General features: G+C 35.7%; 2 protein-coding genes across 2 annotated transcripts; both read right to left on the bottom strand.

The window, feature by feature from the left end:
• Window positions 1-5126: 5126 nt before the first annotated feature.
• Window positions 5127-12007, bottom strand: LOC107695371 (tumor susceptibility gene 101 protein-like). Its single transcript, XM_016495256.1, has 10 exons — window positions 11786-12007; window positions 11599-11686; window positions 10071-10136; window positions 9771-9934; window positions 9558-9684; window positions 9353-9413; window positions 7577-7674; window positions 6726-6928; window positions 6280-6519; window positions 5127-6155 (listed from the first exon to the last, which is right to left on the bottom strand). Exons 1-10 carry the CDS (start codon window positions 11828-11830, stop codon window positions 6066-6068), a joined length of 1182 nt encoding a protein of 393 aa, XP_016350742.1. The 5' UTR covers window positions 11831-12007; the 3' UTR covers window positions 5127-6065.
• A 483-nt stretch (window positions 12008-12490) lies between these two features.
• On the bottom strand, window positions 12491-16523 carry LOC107695370 (GTPase HRas-like). The gene is made up of 5 exons (XM_016495255.1): window positions 16396-16523; window positions 15919-16097; window positions 15599-15758; window positions 14278-14401; window positions 12491-14114 (listed from the first exon to the last, which is right to left on the bottom strand). The coding sequence occupies exons 1-4, from the start codon at window positions 16504-16506 to the stop codon at window positions 14282-14284; spliced, it is 570 nt and encodes a 189-aa protein (XP_016350741.1). The 5' UTR covers window positions 16507-16523; the 3' UTR covers window positions 12491-14114; window positions 14278-14281.
• Window positions 16524-17476: the final 953 nt, after the last annotated feature.

The following is a 17476-nucleotide window of genomic DNA, read 5'->3' as shown; positions in this document are numbered from 1 at the left end:
ATTTGTTTTACCATTTTCTATTACAACTGTGGTTTTGCAATGCTTTATCGGTCTGGTTATTTGATTAAGTAAAACAGGTGATATACCGTATTCCCGACCATTCATTTTGCAGTATTGTTAGGGCTGTATCCGAAATCACTTCCATTTACTATTCCCAATGTTAGTCCACTAATATATTCCACTTGAAGGAGTGAATGAAAGTAATTGAGCCGATTTGGATACTGAGTGCATTTCAGTCATTTCAATAATAAACCATGGGATTGGGAATTTAATGTGAGGACAAAAGATTTCTCCACGCAAATTTCGCAATGGGTTCAAGATGGTCACACGAATTCGCCACATTTTTTGACCAAAAAAAAAGCTGCTTGGTTTGAAAGTGGCTTCTGTGTGATCATACATCACTACACTATTGACAATTTTTACTTGTGAAATTTTGTGAATATGACACCTTTATAGGATTATGTGAGCTGTCAGCTAGGACCCTCAACAAGGGAGGTAATAAACTATCATGTCTTTCATATCACACCGCAGACCTGCTTGCTCCTATTTCATCTAAACGCAACTGCCACCATATCAGTTGTGGTGAAAATTAATATTTCAGTGTTCATCTTGTTATTAGGAGCATTTATGCAGCATCCCTGTGACCCTACAGAGGATGAGCAGTTTGGAGAATGGATGGATGGATCTGAAAATAATTTAAACTTAAATCATTATTTCATGTCTAAGTATTTACATGTAGTGGCCCTGATCACCATCAAAACAAAAAACAAAACAAAAAAGACCAGCTGACTGTAAATTATCTTTTACTTATTTGCTCTATATTTTGGATAAAGTGTACCTTAAACAACCTTTCTGAATGAAATTAGTACATCTCACTCAAGCTCATATCACACTCTACTTATAAGAATTGAAAAAAAAAAGCAAATATGACCTTCAACCACTAGTATGGGCAAATTTCAATGGCTTTCTTTCAATCCAAACAGTCTTTCATTGTTTGGAGGGTAGATTTCAAATCCTGAGGCCTTCACATGCATGATATTTTCCCTCTGTGTTCCCAGATACAGATCCTTTTGGGGATCCACATTGGTCAGTTCAATCTAACCCTTGTGCCCTGGGTTTCGCCCAGAGAGCTTTCTTAAACTAAGGTCAGCAGACCGCCAGAAAGAACAAAACCTATAACATTCCCATACAATGGGGCTTCAGCTTTGTCTTGTCACTGCAGGCTACGACCGCCACTCCAGCTGAGAGCAACGGCAATGACCTGACAGCCAATAAGCATTTTCACCAGTTTCCTCTGCCTCACACGCAGGGGCCAGTAAAAATCGACAATGCCAAGGTGACACATTAAGCCCCATAAAAATATTTGTAGGCTCTGTGTGCTTTTTTACGAGCATTTTGTCGAGTGTTTACGGGCCTGATCTGAGATACTACATCAAATACATGGTACACTAATTCAAACGCGACTTTCGTCACCTTTCAGATAAAAGACACTGAGAAGGGTTGTAATCTGTTCGGTTCAAAAAGGACACGAGAAGGTTATCAGTCAGTGCAGTACCTCAAGAAATCGAGAAAAAGAAATAGGGCAAAAATCTGAATTTCAACCAAGATTGTGAAAAGGCAGAGAGGGGTGGGTTAAAAAGAGCATAGGCTGTTATGAAGGTTAGTGATTGAGGTTAGCAACTATGACAGGCCTATTAGCTCTAACATCTCCACCTGCTGACACATCACTGCCTAGCAACAGAGTGAATTAGATTTAACATCACATCCAGCCGCCACACATCTCCTGTCCCCCTCAACCCAAACCCGAATTACGAAAAGCACAGGTTCCAGCATCGGCAGGCTGTTTCTTTCTCCCGTGTGCAATAAAAGCTGATTAGAGTTGAAACAGTTGACCGGTCCTACCCTCTTTCACAGCTACTGGATTAGAGGCTGAAGCCCATCATCTGTGAAATGAAATTTCAGATGGTCGAACAGGGACAAGTCTGAGGTGCAGACTGTATGCATGCAACTGTTAGAGGGTTGAAGGTGCCACCAAGACACAATATGCAAGGTCACACATCACAGCTAAAATGTTAATACAAAGAAGATCATAACATTTAACAGTCATGTGGTAACAGGACACACTCTGCATTTAAAGGTATGAAGCCCAGTTGTTAGTAGTGACAGACATGGGTCCAAATCAACCGTGTCTCACACAAATATGAAGATTCAGCGATTTGCTAACTGCTGATTTTAGAGCATCAGGCAATGGAGACACAAGTAGATTTACATTTAGATCAAAACTTAACATCAATGTTCCTCACATAAAACTAAACTTGCAAAATTGGTGTAGAAACTATTTTCACAGAAATTGCTAGTAAATTTCATACAATTACAAAGAAACGGCAAGCAACATTGAATTAAACGTGGAATTTTGAAGTAGAAAATCTGAAATAGTGTTTTCTTGTAAAACATACTTCAATCTTTTTTTTTGTTTGTTTTACTGACAACTTCGAAAAATACATTTTTGTGTAATGGTAACAGAAAAAATGGCACACATGCATACAGTAAGTCTACTCTTGAAATGTCAACATAATTCAAATCTAAAGCTTCGGCTTTACCAGCTGACAAGAGTGCCAAAACATGAATGGATGACAGTTGCAGGGTTGCCAGATCTGCATTATCAAAAATCTAAAATTGCCCAATTAAACTATCCCAAATACAAAAACTTAAAATATGACATTCATATTTTACCATACCTGTCAACCCTCCCGTTGTTGCCGGGATTCTCCCGTATTTTACCATTCTATCCCGCTATCATTCCGTTTAAATATTTTCCCGTATTTCTCCGTATTTTTAATCTTTCTATAAAAACAAAACAAAAAAAATCCCACTGGGCGTATTTTATATGCTACATTCGCTTACGGTAAAAGCCCCGTAATTTGTATGGGCCAAACCTCATTATATGAATAATCACGACAACAAATTCCAAGGTTGTCCAGTTGCTAGATCTTGTATGAAACGCATCTTTCTCACACGATCGACGCATACAAATTTCAACCCATTTGTCCCCTCAACTTGGCAACCTACAGCCCAGTGATGCTATTGATATGTGTGCAGTTAGTACTGCAGGAAGGAAACAATGATCACTGGTAGAAATGGGAGGAGAAGACTCAGGTGTAATGTATACATGTATATTTACATGTATAATGAGATATAGCTTACACTTCAAAATGCTATTTAATTGATTAAATATGAGCGCTGCAAGTTTTAAAGGGGTCATATGATGCGATTTCAAGTTGCTTCTGAATCAGCGACTGTAAGTATGTTTTGTTATTAGTTTAAGTATTTGCTATTGACTGTTCAAATGCGGAGTTATGCGCATCGTGTGTGTGTGTGTGTGCGTGCGCGTCCACGTGTGTGTACGTGTCAAATACACAAAATAATGATCTTTAAAAAAGCATCATATGACCCCTTTAAAGTCAGGTGCTGAGCTGTTTTGTTTACTGCGGTTGCGGGGGAAACGGCTATATTCCTGGCGAAAAGCGCCACCTGCTGGCAGACAATGAATTAGCATTTTTCAATAAGCCCTACTAGAGCCCTTCTGCTCCAAAGCCAAAAACGAACCTTATTTTTACGCAGGAAACATGCAGTTGTAAATGTGAACTGGTGGATCGACAAGAAGATAATGAATTATAAAACTCTAAAGATATAGCCGACACTAAGACATATTTATGTTACTAAATGAAAGTAATTGTTTGATAATATATATTTTTAATTAATATAAAAATTGTTACCCCCCCTCCCCGTATTTTCGTACCCAAATGTTGACAGGTATGTATTTTACTATCACTGTTATGCATTACCAACAATTTCAACTTGTAAACACTGTGCAGTTGTATACAGTATGTTTTCATTCATAATTTCTTGACAGCAGAAAGAGGTAATCTTTTGTTTTAGAACTATTTGAAAATTAACCATTTACAGATTACAATCTAAAATTAAAATTTCAAGATATCACTAGCCGGTTTTTAATAGAAGTGTCTGTAGATGACATCATACTTTTTAATAACTAGCAGCAATCCAGTAGAGACCAGTCAAACTGTTACCATGGAAATGAAAACAGTCAGGCTCCCTACTAGTGTCTCTCTTTCACAAAAATCTCTTTACTACGTCTCATCATCCAGCAGTTTTATCATTGGTAGAATATAAATGGGATATAATGAAATACAGTATTTCTATGCAGACATTTCTGTCAAATATAGTTTAGACATTTAACCTGTGGGTGAAAATAAATAAATAAAAAAATCAACCCGTGGCAACAGTTTAAAAGTAGCCCATTTCTGTAGGAAAACGGCAAATTTGGCAACCTTGGACAGTTGTTCAAAGTGTCTCTTATTATTTTCCGCATTGAACCACCAAACTTCAATAATGAAACTCAATTTGTCTCTTGTTGATCAATATCATTTTTTTTTTCTCCTTTCAAGTGCCACTGAGTATCAAGCATCACATGCAGTTTGTGCAACTAACAGAAAATTAGTGAAAGAAAAAAAAAAGCAGTTTGAAATTACACTAAATTATTAAAAGATTTAAAATGTTTAAAATCTAAACAGCCAAACGTCTAGTGTGACAGTGTAAAACATTTAGGTAAGCAGACCAAGATTTAAGAGTTGTTCTTGTTTTTATTTCAGATATTCATTTTTTAAATGTACTTATACCTCCAAGAGATACTGCACAATCAATTTGTTATTCCTTGTTTCCCTTGATTGCAAGCAAAACGCTTCATCCATGATTAAACCAGCAATCTAACAATACTCCAAGTATTTTTTCACAGAAAATGTTCCCTTCATACTTTGTGGTTTTATGCATCACATCTAGGGCACCAAACTTCAATAATGAAACTCAATTCGTCTCTTGTTGATCAATATCATTTTTTTTTTCTCCTTTCAAGTGCCACTGAGTATCAAGCATCACATGCAGTTTGTGCAACTAACAGAAAATTAGTGAAAGAAAAAAAAAAGCAGTTTGAAATTACACTAAATTATTAAAAGATTTAAAATGTTTAAAATCTAAACAGCCAAACGTCTAGTGTGACAGTGTAAAACATTTAGGTAAGCAGACCAAGATTTAAGAGTTGTTCTTGTTTTTATTTCAGATATTCATTTTTTAAATGTACTTATACCTCCAAGAGATACTGCACAATCAATTTGTTATTCCTTGTTTCCCTTGATTGCAAGCAAAACGCTTCATCCATGATTAAACCAGCAATCAAACAATACTCCAAGTATTTTTTCACAGAAAATGTTCCCTTCATACTTTGTGGTTTTATGCATCACATCTCAAATAGATATACAAGTTCAATCTCAAAATGTCTGCATAATATTCTTGTCATTAAATCTGCATGAATACCAAGCACATTCTTGTAAACTGACTGCATAACAACTGTAAATAAGAATGTTATAATTGACAACACATGTATAAATCACAAGCAGGACTGCAAAGGTGTGTTATGTAGTGGACAATGATAATGATGAAGCATTCATAATGATATAATTAGATTCTGAGATGTTAAGAAGATTGATTTACTAACTTATCTAAAAATAAAACAGTGCTGATTTTAAGAGAATTATTCAGAACAGGTACATATTTGGAGATTAAACTACATAAAAATAAGACATTTAGTTTGAGCATATTGAATGTAATTCTCAAACTTCTTTCCCTTTACCCTGTATCTGAATATCTGATACTTTAGAAGAATATGAGGCACAAGTTACATAAAGTGCAATGGTTGCCGTTTTTATAAGTCTATGCTAAACTCCATAGCTGAGCAAAAATTTCTTGCAAATGTTTGATTTCCTTCTATTGTTTTCCTCTCTGCAAAGGTAAGAACCTCAAAGGTCACTTCATTTTTTCATAATATATTGGCCCTGGGTATATTAGTCACCTTTCACATCTTTCTGTACTTAGAAAGACTGTGATTTAAGAAAAGGAGGGTCCCAAACCTCCTGTCCTTGGATAAAATGTAGGGTCCTTACCATACAGTGCATGTGTTATAACTGAGAGGGGGAATGATTTATTTGGGCAGGTCAGTAAAGGTCACTGAGGCCTGCTATTTTCCGGGCCTTCTGCATCAGGGCTCTCAACTGGAACTGTTTTCTGGAGAGAAGGCGCACATGCTGCACACAAACACACACACAACAGAATACTCTGTTAATATATATACAAATATTGTGCTTTACAGTTTACTCGACATGACAATGGTTAAAAATAAATAATGCACAGGGTACAGTTGAGACTAACCTTAAGAAAGACATCCAAGTCAATGACATCTTTGCGTAATGCTTCACCCAAGTAGAAGATCGTGTCTTCTATGGCGTTTTCTTCAGCGTAGAGGTTCAGGATCTGCTTATAAAGGGGAGCAGTGGGCACAATCACATCATCAATATCATTGTTCTCAGTCTGGTTCTCAATTTTTCCCAGAGCAACAGTCAGCTCCTCATCTTTCTGCTTAAGGAGATCAATGTTTTTGTCAACATCAGCCTGCAATTCAATAGAAAGAACATTATTATTATTAGTATGTATTTTATAAAATATTAAAAACATTGTTTCCAGGCTGATACCTTGTTAAAAACAGTGACTTACTAGAAAGTATATATACAGTAGAGTTAAAAGCATCAGTCACTATTAGCTCAAGTATCAACAAGGCAACAGGGTACAATTCAAAATGTATAAAACGTCTCCTGTACCATCTCCAGGTCTAGATTGGTCACCATCTCCTCCAGGTTCTGGTGGCCTCTCTTTAGGTCCTCCTCTGTCCTTTTCAGTGCATCCAGCTCTGCCTGTGCTCGATCCATCTCTTCTTTCATCCGCCTGCGCAACTTGTCACTGACTGCAGACACCAAAGATGCACGGATTGTGTCCTCCCCGATGGTACCGTCACGGGTGGGTCCTGAAACAAAGCAAAAATGTTTGCAGGTGTTTCAAAGTACAGGTTTTTTTTGTATGGGTTTATGTACACTACTGTTTAAAATCTGGGTTGGTAAATTTTCCAGTATCCAATGCTCACTGAGGCTGCATTTTATTTAATCAAAAATACAGTAAGAACAGTAATAGTGTAAAATATTTTTACAACTTAAAATAACTATTTTCTTTTTTAATATGTTACTTTTATATTTCTTCCTGCACTAAATCTCTTCATCATTACTCCAGTCCGCAGTATCACATGATCCTTCAGAAATCATTCTAATATACTGATTTGCTGCTAATGAAACATTTCTTATGATCACAATTAAAAACAGTTGTGCTGCTTAATATTTTTCTGGAAAATGTGATACATATTTTTCGGGTTCTTTGATGAATAGAAAGTTCAAAAGAACAGCATTTATTTGAACTGTTAATCTTTTGTAACATTATCAATGCCTTTACTGCCACTTTTGATCAATTTAATACATCCTTGCTAAATAACAGTACCAATTTCATTCACAACAAAAAAAAAAAAATCCTAATGACCCCAATCTTTTGAATAGCAGTGTACTTGATTTTGAGTTTAGAAATGCATGATTTCACTACTAACTTAACATGCAAGATGTCTGCTCACCCACTGTAGTGACAGAAGACACTGGGGTATAGAGAGAGGAGCCTGAGGTAGTGGGGTATCCAGAGCCTACTGCAGGATAAGGGTAGCCCTGAAATCCACTGACAGACAGAAAAAAAAAAAGAATTTTTGATATATATATATATATATATATATATATATAACACACACACACACAATATCCCACAGAAGTGAGTACATCCCTCACATTTTTGTAAATATTTTATTATATTATATATTTATATGTACTTTTCATGTGACAACACTGAAGAAATGACACTTTGCTACATTACACTGTTATACAAGCTGTACACTCACTACTTTACATTGTAGCAAAGTGTCATTTCTTCAGTGTTGAAGATATAAAAGATATAATAAAATATTTACAAAAATGTGAGGGGTGTACTCACTTCTGTGAGATACTGTATATACACAGTAAAATTTAATTGGCATTTACACAGCAAGGTTTAACGCAATGTCCCATCTCTTTATATACACTTCAGACACAACAGCCTGTGTTTACATTAATCACTCGTCACAAGCCTGTTAGTGACCAAGCATAGTTAGAACTTTTTCTTAGGTGTAAAAGTGTTGCTAAACGGCACCAAAAATGACAAATTTTACATGTCCTTTATCTTAGAAATATCTATGAAATATCACAAGAATGCAATTAATTCTTCGAAGAAGGAAAATATAATTCTATTAATTATTATGTTCATTATACGAACTCTCATTACCCTTGCATGAGCAAGGGTAAGCCTGGTTAAGCCTTCATTCCAAAAAAAGATTGAATGCATCAGAGTGTACATCTATTTAGGAAATGTATTGCGAATGAAATACATGTTTGTTCTTTTCCTCCTATTCTCTTATGGAAATGCTGGAGATATTCACTCAAACCGTGTATTATGCTGCAGTTTGCTAATTCTGCTTAATAATACATTTCTACACACATCCTTCACATTGTTTCATGTATGCACAAAACTAGCTTTGAGTGTATCGCAATTTTCACGAGTCTGCCAGAAACTTGTGGTGCTTTACCTGTGTATATTTAGATTTACAGACTGCTGCTGCCTAGTATAAAAATAAATGTCACTTTGCAGAAAAATGCATGCTTGACATTTCTCAACTGCTTGTTATCTCAGAGCTACAGTATTACATGCACAGATATAAAATATTACATCAGATATAAAATATTAGATATGAAATATTGTGCAATAAATGGAGAATTGGAAAGGAGAGTTTAGACATAGGTCAGATGACCAGATATGTATTGGATTTAGAACCACATATGAAGCCAAAATCTTATGTTTTTTTTGCTGTCTAAATGCAGGTAACAAGATCTGATCTGTGGCAGATGTCTGAGAAAAGCACTACCGTTCAAAAGTGCAGCCTTATGCTCACCAATGCTGCATTTATTTGAACAAAAGTACAGTAAAGAGTAGTATTTGAATATGATTACAATATAAAACAACTGTTTTCTATTTTAATATAGTTTTAAAACAGCTGTGCGGTCTAATATTTTTCTGGAAACTGTGATACATTTTTTCAGGATTCTTTGATGAATACAAAACAGCATTTATTTGAAATAGAAATATTATAAATGCCTTCTTTACTGTCGCTTTTGACAAATTTAATGTATCCTTGCTGAATAAAAGTATTCATTTATTTAAAAAAACAAACAAAAAAAAAACGTACTGCTTTTGAATGGTAGTGTATACATTTAGGAATTGAGTTGATCATATGCCCATGATTTGTGATTGGCACACTGAAAGCACTTACGCTGGATTGGCAGGGTGACCTTGACCATAAGGCAACCCTGGTGTGCTTGGCATGTAAGAAGCTGGAAAAACATTGAGTTATATAATTATTGCTGATTCCCAAAGTCTAAATGTTTATACAAATGTTACATAAACCTTAAAATGTTTTCTATGAGATCAAAAATATTGCATTGAATCGAAACGATCAGACGCAAGTCTACGCTCACTGTTAGGTGGGCCTGCTGCTGGGAATGCTGGGTAAGCTGCCTGAGTGGTGGGCCGTGAGAAAACTGGTGGTTCCTCTCCAAACACCACAATCATCACCCGGATCAGACCTAACAATTCAGACTGGGGCTAAAAAAGACAAAAGCAAACAAAAGATAGGTTTATGTTGTCCTACATTAAACAGACAAAGATAAAAAATAAAAAAAGACACTCACAGGTTTCCATTCATGCAGATATGGGAGGTAAATCTTTCCATTGGCATCAACATGTTTCCCTGTTTTTATCATCATGGCACTTGTGGGTTTGACAAAACAGATGGGAGGGTTGTAGGGGTACGTGTCCAGAAGCCACAGGCAGATGGGAATGTTGTACACATTTCCTATAGACGAGGAAAATATTAAATAGGGAAAAGGGTCCAACATAAAGAAATGACTCATCTGGATACAGCTGGATTGCTAAATGGGTCTGAGGAATGGAGAAACTCAAACACTTCTTGAAAGCAGTGCTGTCTATACCTCGGTAGCTTACTGGCACTGTTCCTGTGAGACTCAACAGCTCTTTGGTGGAGCCATCATTGAACACTGAAATAAAGAAAACAAAATGAGTGCAGGGCAATACATACCTGTATATTTACAGTACGATGGAACTGATATCATTCAGAAAAATCAGAGGACTAGACACGACATTTACACAGCTTGTGGCAGAGTTTATTCATAACACAAAAAATACTTGACGTATGTTTAAAGCAATCATGTGGATTATTGTGATGCTTTTATCAACTGTTTGAGCTCTCATTCTGACAGCACCCAATCACTGCAGAGGATCCATTGGTGAGCAAGTAATGTGATGCAAACCTACATCTCGAATGGCCTGAGGATGAGTACATGTTCAGCAATTTTTCATTTTTGGGTGAACTATGCCGTTAAGTAAAGTATATGTTTAAAAAAAATACATAAATAAATTAGAGAAGAGTGGGGTAAGTTGTGTCATGTCAAGGGTTAAACTGAGACCTTAGGGGGGGAAAAACACTATGACATTCCAGGGTTTTGCTTGGCAGCACAATTTTCTGTTTTTTCAACATATCTATAAACCACTCATAAGAAGGTGTAATATTCACAATACTTCAAAGCGGTGCAATATATTTTTTTTTAAGGAAATATTATACTATTCCCTCTTTGAAGTTTCACAAGCTTCTTTAATACAAAATTTTGTGGGAAAAACCCTTGATCATTTACTTTGAAATGTGGGGTTCTCTTTGACAGTACTCCTTCATATTCTTTAAACATCAAGGTACAATGAGACTTATGTAACAGTATTTCCTTTCTGAAGCATCTGACACATATTTCTCTACAGCGTCAGCTACCACTTTAGGAAATATGCTGTATTTAATCATTCATAACCAATATCTGAAATAATTTATAGAATTTGCTTTGAAATAAAAATTATTTTAATGTGGCATGTCAAAAATACACTGACATGCCAAACTTTTTTTATTTATTTATTTAAAGGGGTCATAGGCGGGGCATAGAGGACCTACAATAATGTACAGTATTTGAAAAATAATGTGTTTTTTGAACATTAAAGCATGTCAACATATTCTGTTACACCAAATACACAAAATGATGATCTTTAAAAAAGCATCATATGACCCCTTTAAAACAATAATTCTTACATGCACCTCTAACACATAACATGTGTTTGATGGGCCCTGTCTAGATAAAGCCATATGAAAAATATGCAGGTTTGCTAGATTAAACCCATCTCTCTCACCTACTGTACATCCAAACATCACAATGGTTCAAAAATGTAGCTACACTAACGCTGAACCAGTTTTGAAAACAATTTCAACTAACTGGTGTCAAGCTAATTTTTAGTGGATGTATGAAGTCAGTTCTCCTCAAGTTTACACAGCTGACACATTAACAACATATTCCAACTTATGACAGCCACAAAGTGTCCAACTACTTTTGTTTTTATTTGTAGTAATATAGTTGTATTTGGGAAAAAAATGTGGTTGAAGTTTGGAGGCAGATGAAGTCTTACCGTAGTTGTCCATCACAGGTTTAAGATCTTTATAGTGAGACGCGACGTTTGTTATGTCGCGTGAGGTCAGATCCCTGTATTTATAAATCTGTGTACACAGAAAAACATCACCCATACGACGACAGATATACTTTGTAAACAGCTTCTCTGGTATGCATTATTATTATTACGCATATATTTAACGTACCTTTGACAGCGTTTTCCGTAAGGAACTTTCGATGATTGCCGCCATGCTTAAAAAGACTATGAACCAATGTATTACTTAAAACGACTGCACAGCGTTTATTAGCTAAATTATGTAGTTGTTGTTAAGGATGTAAACTCATAAAAATCAAATCATCGCATCCATAACAAAAAAGGAAATCACGGCTGAAATGCAAGAAGTCACTTCCGGTCAGATGACTGATGACGCAGACGCTATCGTGTGCGTGTGCTCTGCATAATTTTTTAACCTTATAAATTCATCTTTAGGATATAGTAACCAAGTAATATGTGATTTTTAAAATGTTTAAATATGCAAATGTAAAAAGGATGCTCAGGAAATCAAAACAAACCTCTTTATTTGACTTACTTTCTTAACACAATAATAACGGTAGGCACAAATCTATAACATATTGTTAAAAGGAAATTCATTGTTGTCTTCACACACTATAGACACAAAAATAAGAACAAGTTCTTAAAAATATTAATATTTTTAAGTATTAATTGCTGCAAAAACCAATATGATTATTTAATACCAGAACCGACACAGCCTTTTGGAACGCTAACGCTGTGTTCTACCATTTCTTTTCCATAAAAAAAGAAAGAAAGAAAACATACAAATTATTTAGCAGCAGTTGGCGTACGACAAGTTCAAAACAGAATAACGTTGGACAGGTCACGTTTTTGTGGATTTTTTTTTTTACATAATGTTAGTCAGAGAGTGTTAGCCTACGGAAAATGGCCATTAACCAATAGTATTGATGTAAAACACTATTCGGTAGCTAAGTGGAAGCAATCTCGCCACCTGATAAACCCACATTACTCTGTGGCAGCATAGACAGTAAATCTATCAAAAAGATCTGGATGCCTACAGCATTCTGACAGAATTCCCTGAAGGTCATATCCATAGCTACGGACTTGTGATTTAAAGGGAGAATCATATCCGTCCATGTATGTCCTTGAGAACAATCAATAGACTGTCAGGGAATAAAACACACCAGAATCCTTACAGAAAAATCATCAAATTTCAACCAGAAAGAGAATACACTCACTACTAGTCAAAGACATGTTAGTTAATCTGATTTAAGTAGCCTAAATGAACTAGAAAGATCTTTGTTGAGATTTAAAATCTGTACTTTGCAAAGAGACATGAGCTACTTTTAAGCAATCAAAAAAGAGAAAGTCCAGACTGTGGCTCTTCCCTGCAATTACAATGCCATATGTTGCCTATGAACATATAACTTAAGGTTCCCTCATATGATAATTTACAGTAATGGTATACCGTCAATCTGTTTTTTTTTTGTTTTTTTTTCATTTGAATTCCACATTTAAACCTAAATCTTCACTCCCTAATGACACAAACATGGAATATTTACTTCAGAAAGGCATAAGGGGAAAATGCAGTTGAAGATTAGACAATATGGTATACATGTAAAAGTTTCAAGCTTATACCCTGAACATGGGAACGGCACAGTACTTGGCAAGAATATCAACAAGGCTTTTCAATCCAAGCTTTTAAGTTTATAGTAGCTTTGCATTCATTTTCCAACAAGTATGTTTATTCTTTGAAGAGATCTTCATTAATCTGTCTTCTTTAGCCAATGCAATTATCTGCAATGCATTTGTCTAATATCGAAAAATAAAAAGCATCACATCTGGATATCTAATCAAGCCACAATTCAAAGACCCCGAGGGCCATTCAAAACCAAAAGCTAACAAAGAATAAAGTCCTCCGCTTTAAAATTTTGTCCTACACCATGTGCAAATCAAAGACTTATCGGCGGTGTACCCTCTAATCGCAATCTATTGCACCATAACCTCTGATAAACACACTGCATATGACTACAAGTCCTCTTTGCAAGAGAACACCATGAATTGTTTAATTTTATTCGGTTAGACTTGCTCTAAGCAACAAATCTTTCTCACATCTAGACGTATGCTAATATAACTGATGTAGTGTTTCTCATCTCCATCTCGTAAAGTGTTTTTCTAACATCCACATTTAACAAAGCAATATGAGAGGTTATTTTCTGAGCTATTACTTCCAGTTAAGAGTAGATAGTTTGTTTAATGTAAATATATTTAAGGGTGACAGCTTCATCCAGTTGTAGCAACTCCAGTGTTGAGACTGTTAAAATGAGGTACAACTTATTTCATCTCCAATGAAGGAGCAAGACGGGAGCATCCGAAGGGCTGCCAGAATAAAGATTTCCCTTTTACACAGTCTGCTCTAAACGTCCAGCATCTGTGTAGGTGTTGCAGTGTTTGTGGTCTGGAAGGCTGCACCGCTCTAAAAGCCTCGTCATGCACATTCACTGCAAAGACAAGGGGAGAACTGAGTACACATGAGCAGCAGTACACAATGGCTTAATTATCCAGGAATACTCATATGTTTAATTTATTGAGAACCATATGAATATATACTAAGTTGCATGATTTTTAAAACGTTTACTAGCATACAGAATAAAAAATGTTTACCAGATCATGACACCACACAGCGGCAGTTCATACAGCCTTGGCCATTGTCATCTGGCGGGTTCAGTTTCCTCAGCTTATGCTGCCTGATTTCACGGACAAGAGTGTAAAAGGCATCTTCCACTCCCTGAATAGAAACACACACACACACAGGTTTGTTTTTTGTGAATTGTGGGGACATTCCATAGGCATAATGGTTTTTATACTGTACAAACCGTATTTTCTATTGCCCTACACCAACCCTACACCTAAACCTACCCCTTAAAGGAAACTTTCTGCATTTTTAGATAAAAAAAAAAAAACTCATTCTGAATGATTTATAAGCCTTTTGAAATACGGGGACACTCAAAATGTCCTCAGAAATCACCTTCTCGTTGTAATACCTATGTCATACCCATGTCATTATACAAATTTGTGTCCTCAAAAATCACAAAAACGTGCACACACACAAACACACACACACTAATTAGGGCGTTTCTTCTTACATTCTTGCTGTTGGTAATAGTTTAACCTGAGCTATACATGCCACCACACTCGTATAAATAAAAGGTCCAAAATGTTTTTTTTTTTAGTGATGCAATATAAGAACCAGTTCTTAAAAGGGACATCGGATGCCCGTTTTCCACAAGTTGGTATGATTCTTTAGGGTCTTCATGAAATGTCTGTAACAGACTTTGGTTAAAATTCCTCAATGGTCATGTAAAACAACACCCTTTTTACCTCGTCAAAAACAGCTCTGTTTGACAGTGAGCCATTTCGGAGCATGTCTCTTTAAATGATAATGAGCTACTGCTCACCCCGCCCCTCTCTTCCGTGGGGCGTGTTGACACAAGATGCGTGAATTGCCTTGGGCTCCGTATATATCTCGAAGGTGGTCTTATCAAATAGCTAGCTATCTACGTAGAAACCGGCTACAAATTGAAACAGCTCGCTGGATGACAATGCTTCAGACTCAGACAGCCCATAACAAACTGGCTGCGTGTTTTCTTTTCAGCTTTTCCTGGCAGACACACCAGAAACCTGACAAAATGCAAAAAAAAAAAAAGCTAAGAAAGTGAATATGTCATCCTATGTCCCCTTTATAAGAATCATTTGCTCTTTGCATGAAAAACATTTTAATATTCTAAAGAACCTTTTGTGCAATGGAAAGGTTCCATGGATTTTAGATAAGGTTCTTCATGAAACCACAGATGCCAAAGAACCTTTGTACAAAAATACATAAAGAGTGCAATGTACAAAATGAAATTAGGGCAGCTTGATACTTGACAGAATTTTATAATAAAATGTTATATAACAGAATATATTTGGTCAAAATTTTTCTAACCTGTCTTGTCTTGGCTGAGGTTTCAATGTAGGGTATACCATAGCTACAGGCGAGTTCCTGGGCTTGTCTTGTGTCCACAGTGCGCGCTGGTAAGTCACATTTATTACCCACAAGCACCATCGGCACATCATCTGAGTCTTTAACCCTCTTAATCTGTTCCCTTTTAAAAGCAACAAAAACATTTATATATATATAATGTTATATATATATATATATATATATATATATATATTAAACATATATATATATACTGCATATTTAAAAAAAAAAAGAAACAAATAAATGTATTCTTATACTTATACAGTTTTCATTCATTTAACCTGTACTGATGAATGTCCTCAAAAGACTTGGTATTGTTGATGGCAAAGACACAGAGAAAGCCCTCTCCGGTCCTCATGTACTGGTCTCTCATTGCACTGTACTCTTCCTGACCTGCAGTATCCAGGATATCCAACAGACACGTCTCTCCATCAATCACCACCTGTTTCCTATATGAGTCCTGTGAGGAAGAACAATGCATAAATATCCAATGTAAGATGCAACATATAATGAAATGTATTCTGTTACTGATAAAAGAAAGTGGAAACTGTAGCCTGTTTGGCCAAAACGGTGGGAATGTTTTACCCTCAGATGACATTTTGATGTTCCATATTCATATATCTGAAATTATGGATCTTTATTCTGAACTGAGGTCTATTAAATTAAAAATAAATAAATAAACAAATACTTATTAAATAAATTATTAAATATGAGACAAAGGTAAATGACAGAAAATACCATGCTGACATTTGGTTTACCTCAATGGTTGGGTCGTATTCATCAACAAAGTGGTTCTGAATGAGCTGGATTGTCAGAGCACTCTTGCCCACACCACCTGCACCAACCACCACTAACTTATATTCCGTCATTCTCACTGCTACTGTGTCCGAAGCTGAGGGAAAACAAGGAACGAGGAAATTTGAGAAAATAAAGAATTTGGGAAAATTCTGAATAAATCATTAAAGGTCTTACACTTGAAACAGTCTGTTGGACAAATTAAAATGAGCTGACAAGGAAATAAAACTCTAAGTGAAAACAGTAAAAAAGGGAAGCCAGTCAACATCTAGATAAAGTGTACAAGAGTTTCCTGGAGTGAAGCACTCATCCTGCCGACAGTATTTAATACAGATGAAATTACCCTTGTGTCGTGTGATGTGACACAGGACAAAAAGAAAAGCTATTTTAGGCTGCCAGGGGAAACTTACACAGGGCTTTTCCTGACAGTGATCTATCATTATAGATCAGTGATTCATTATTTCCAAAGTTATTATACCTAAACAAACCTAATAAAATAAAATATGGATCCTCAGGAGGTGAACTTCAAAGAATCTACATATAATAGAGGACCATCTATGTATAAACAATTTTTTATATTTCCTTACTTATGGAGCAGATAACATACCTATAATATTTAAATAACCAAATATAGAGTATAAAAAAGGTTATTAAACAATTCTGTTATTTGCTATGGAGATCAAAAGGAATTATGGGTCATTTGAATAATTGTGCACTATTTAAAAAAATATATCAGTCAAGCCATCAGGTTCAGCTGTGCTCAATGGACACAGCATCAAGTATTCCATTTGAAAATCTATTTTTAGCTCTTGCACCTGTCATGTAGCCCTACCTGTAAAAATCTTTTGATTTTTTTCCTGCTGGACATTTTTACAACTTTTATATTACTTTTAGGCTCTGGATCATGGTAAAGCATCAGGTCAGGCTTTGAATTTGAATTGACTAGAATCAAAATTGTTTTTTTGCCCATAAAATTAGTGATCATACTGTACCAGGGGTGTAACCCTTTAAAGACTTTCACAACACACACAACAACGCACACAC

Source organism: Sinocyclocheilus anshuiensis, unplaced genomic scaffold, assembly GCF_001515605.1.
Source record: "Sinocyclocheilus anshuiensis isolate Anshui unplaced genomic scaffold, SAMN03320099.WGS_v1.1 scaffold282, whole genome shotgun sequence".
NCBI classification, from domain to species: domain Eukaryota; kingdom Metazoa; phylum Chordata; class Actinopteri; order Cypriniformes; family Cyprinidae; genus Sinocyclocheilus; species Sinocyclocheilus anshuiensis.
This window is presented reverse-complemented; position numbering and strand designations above follow the sequence as displayed.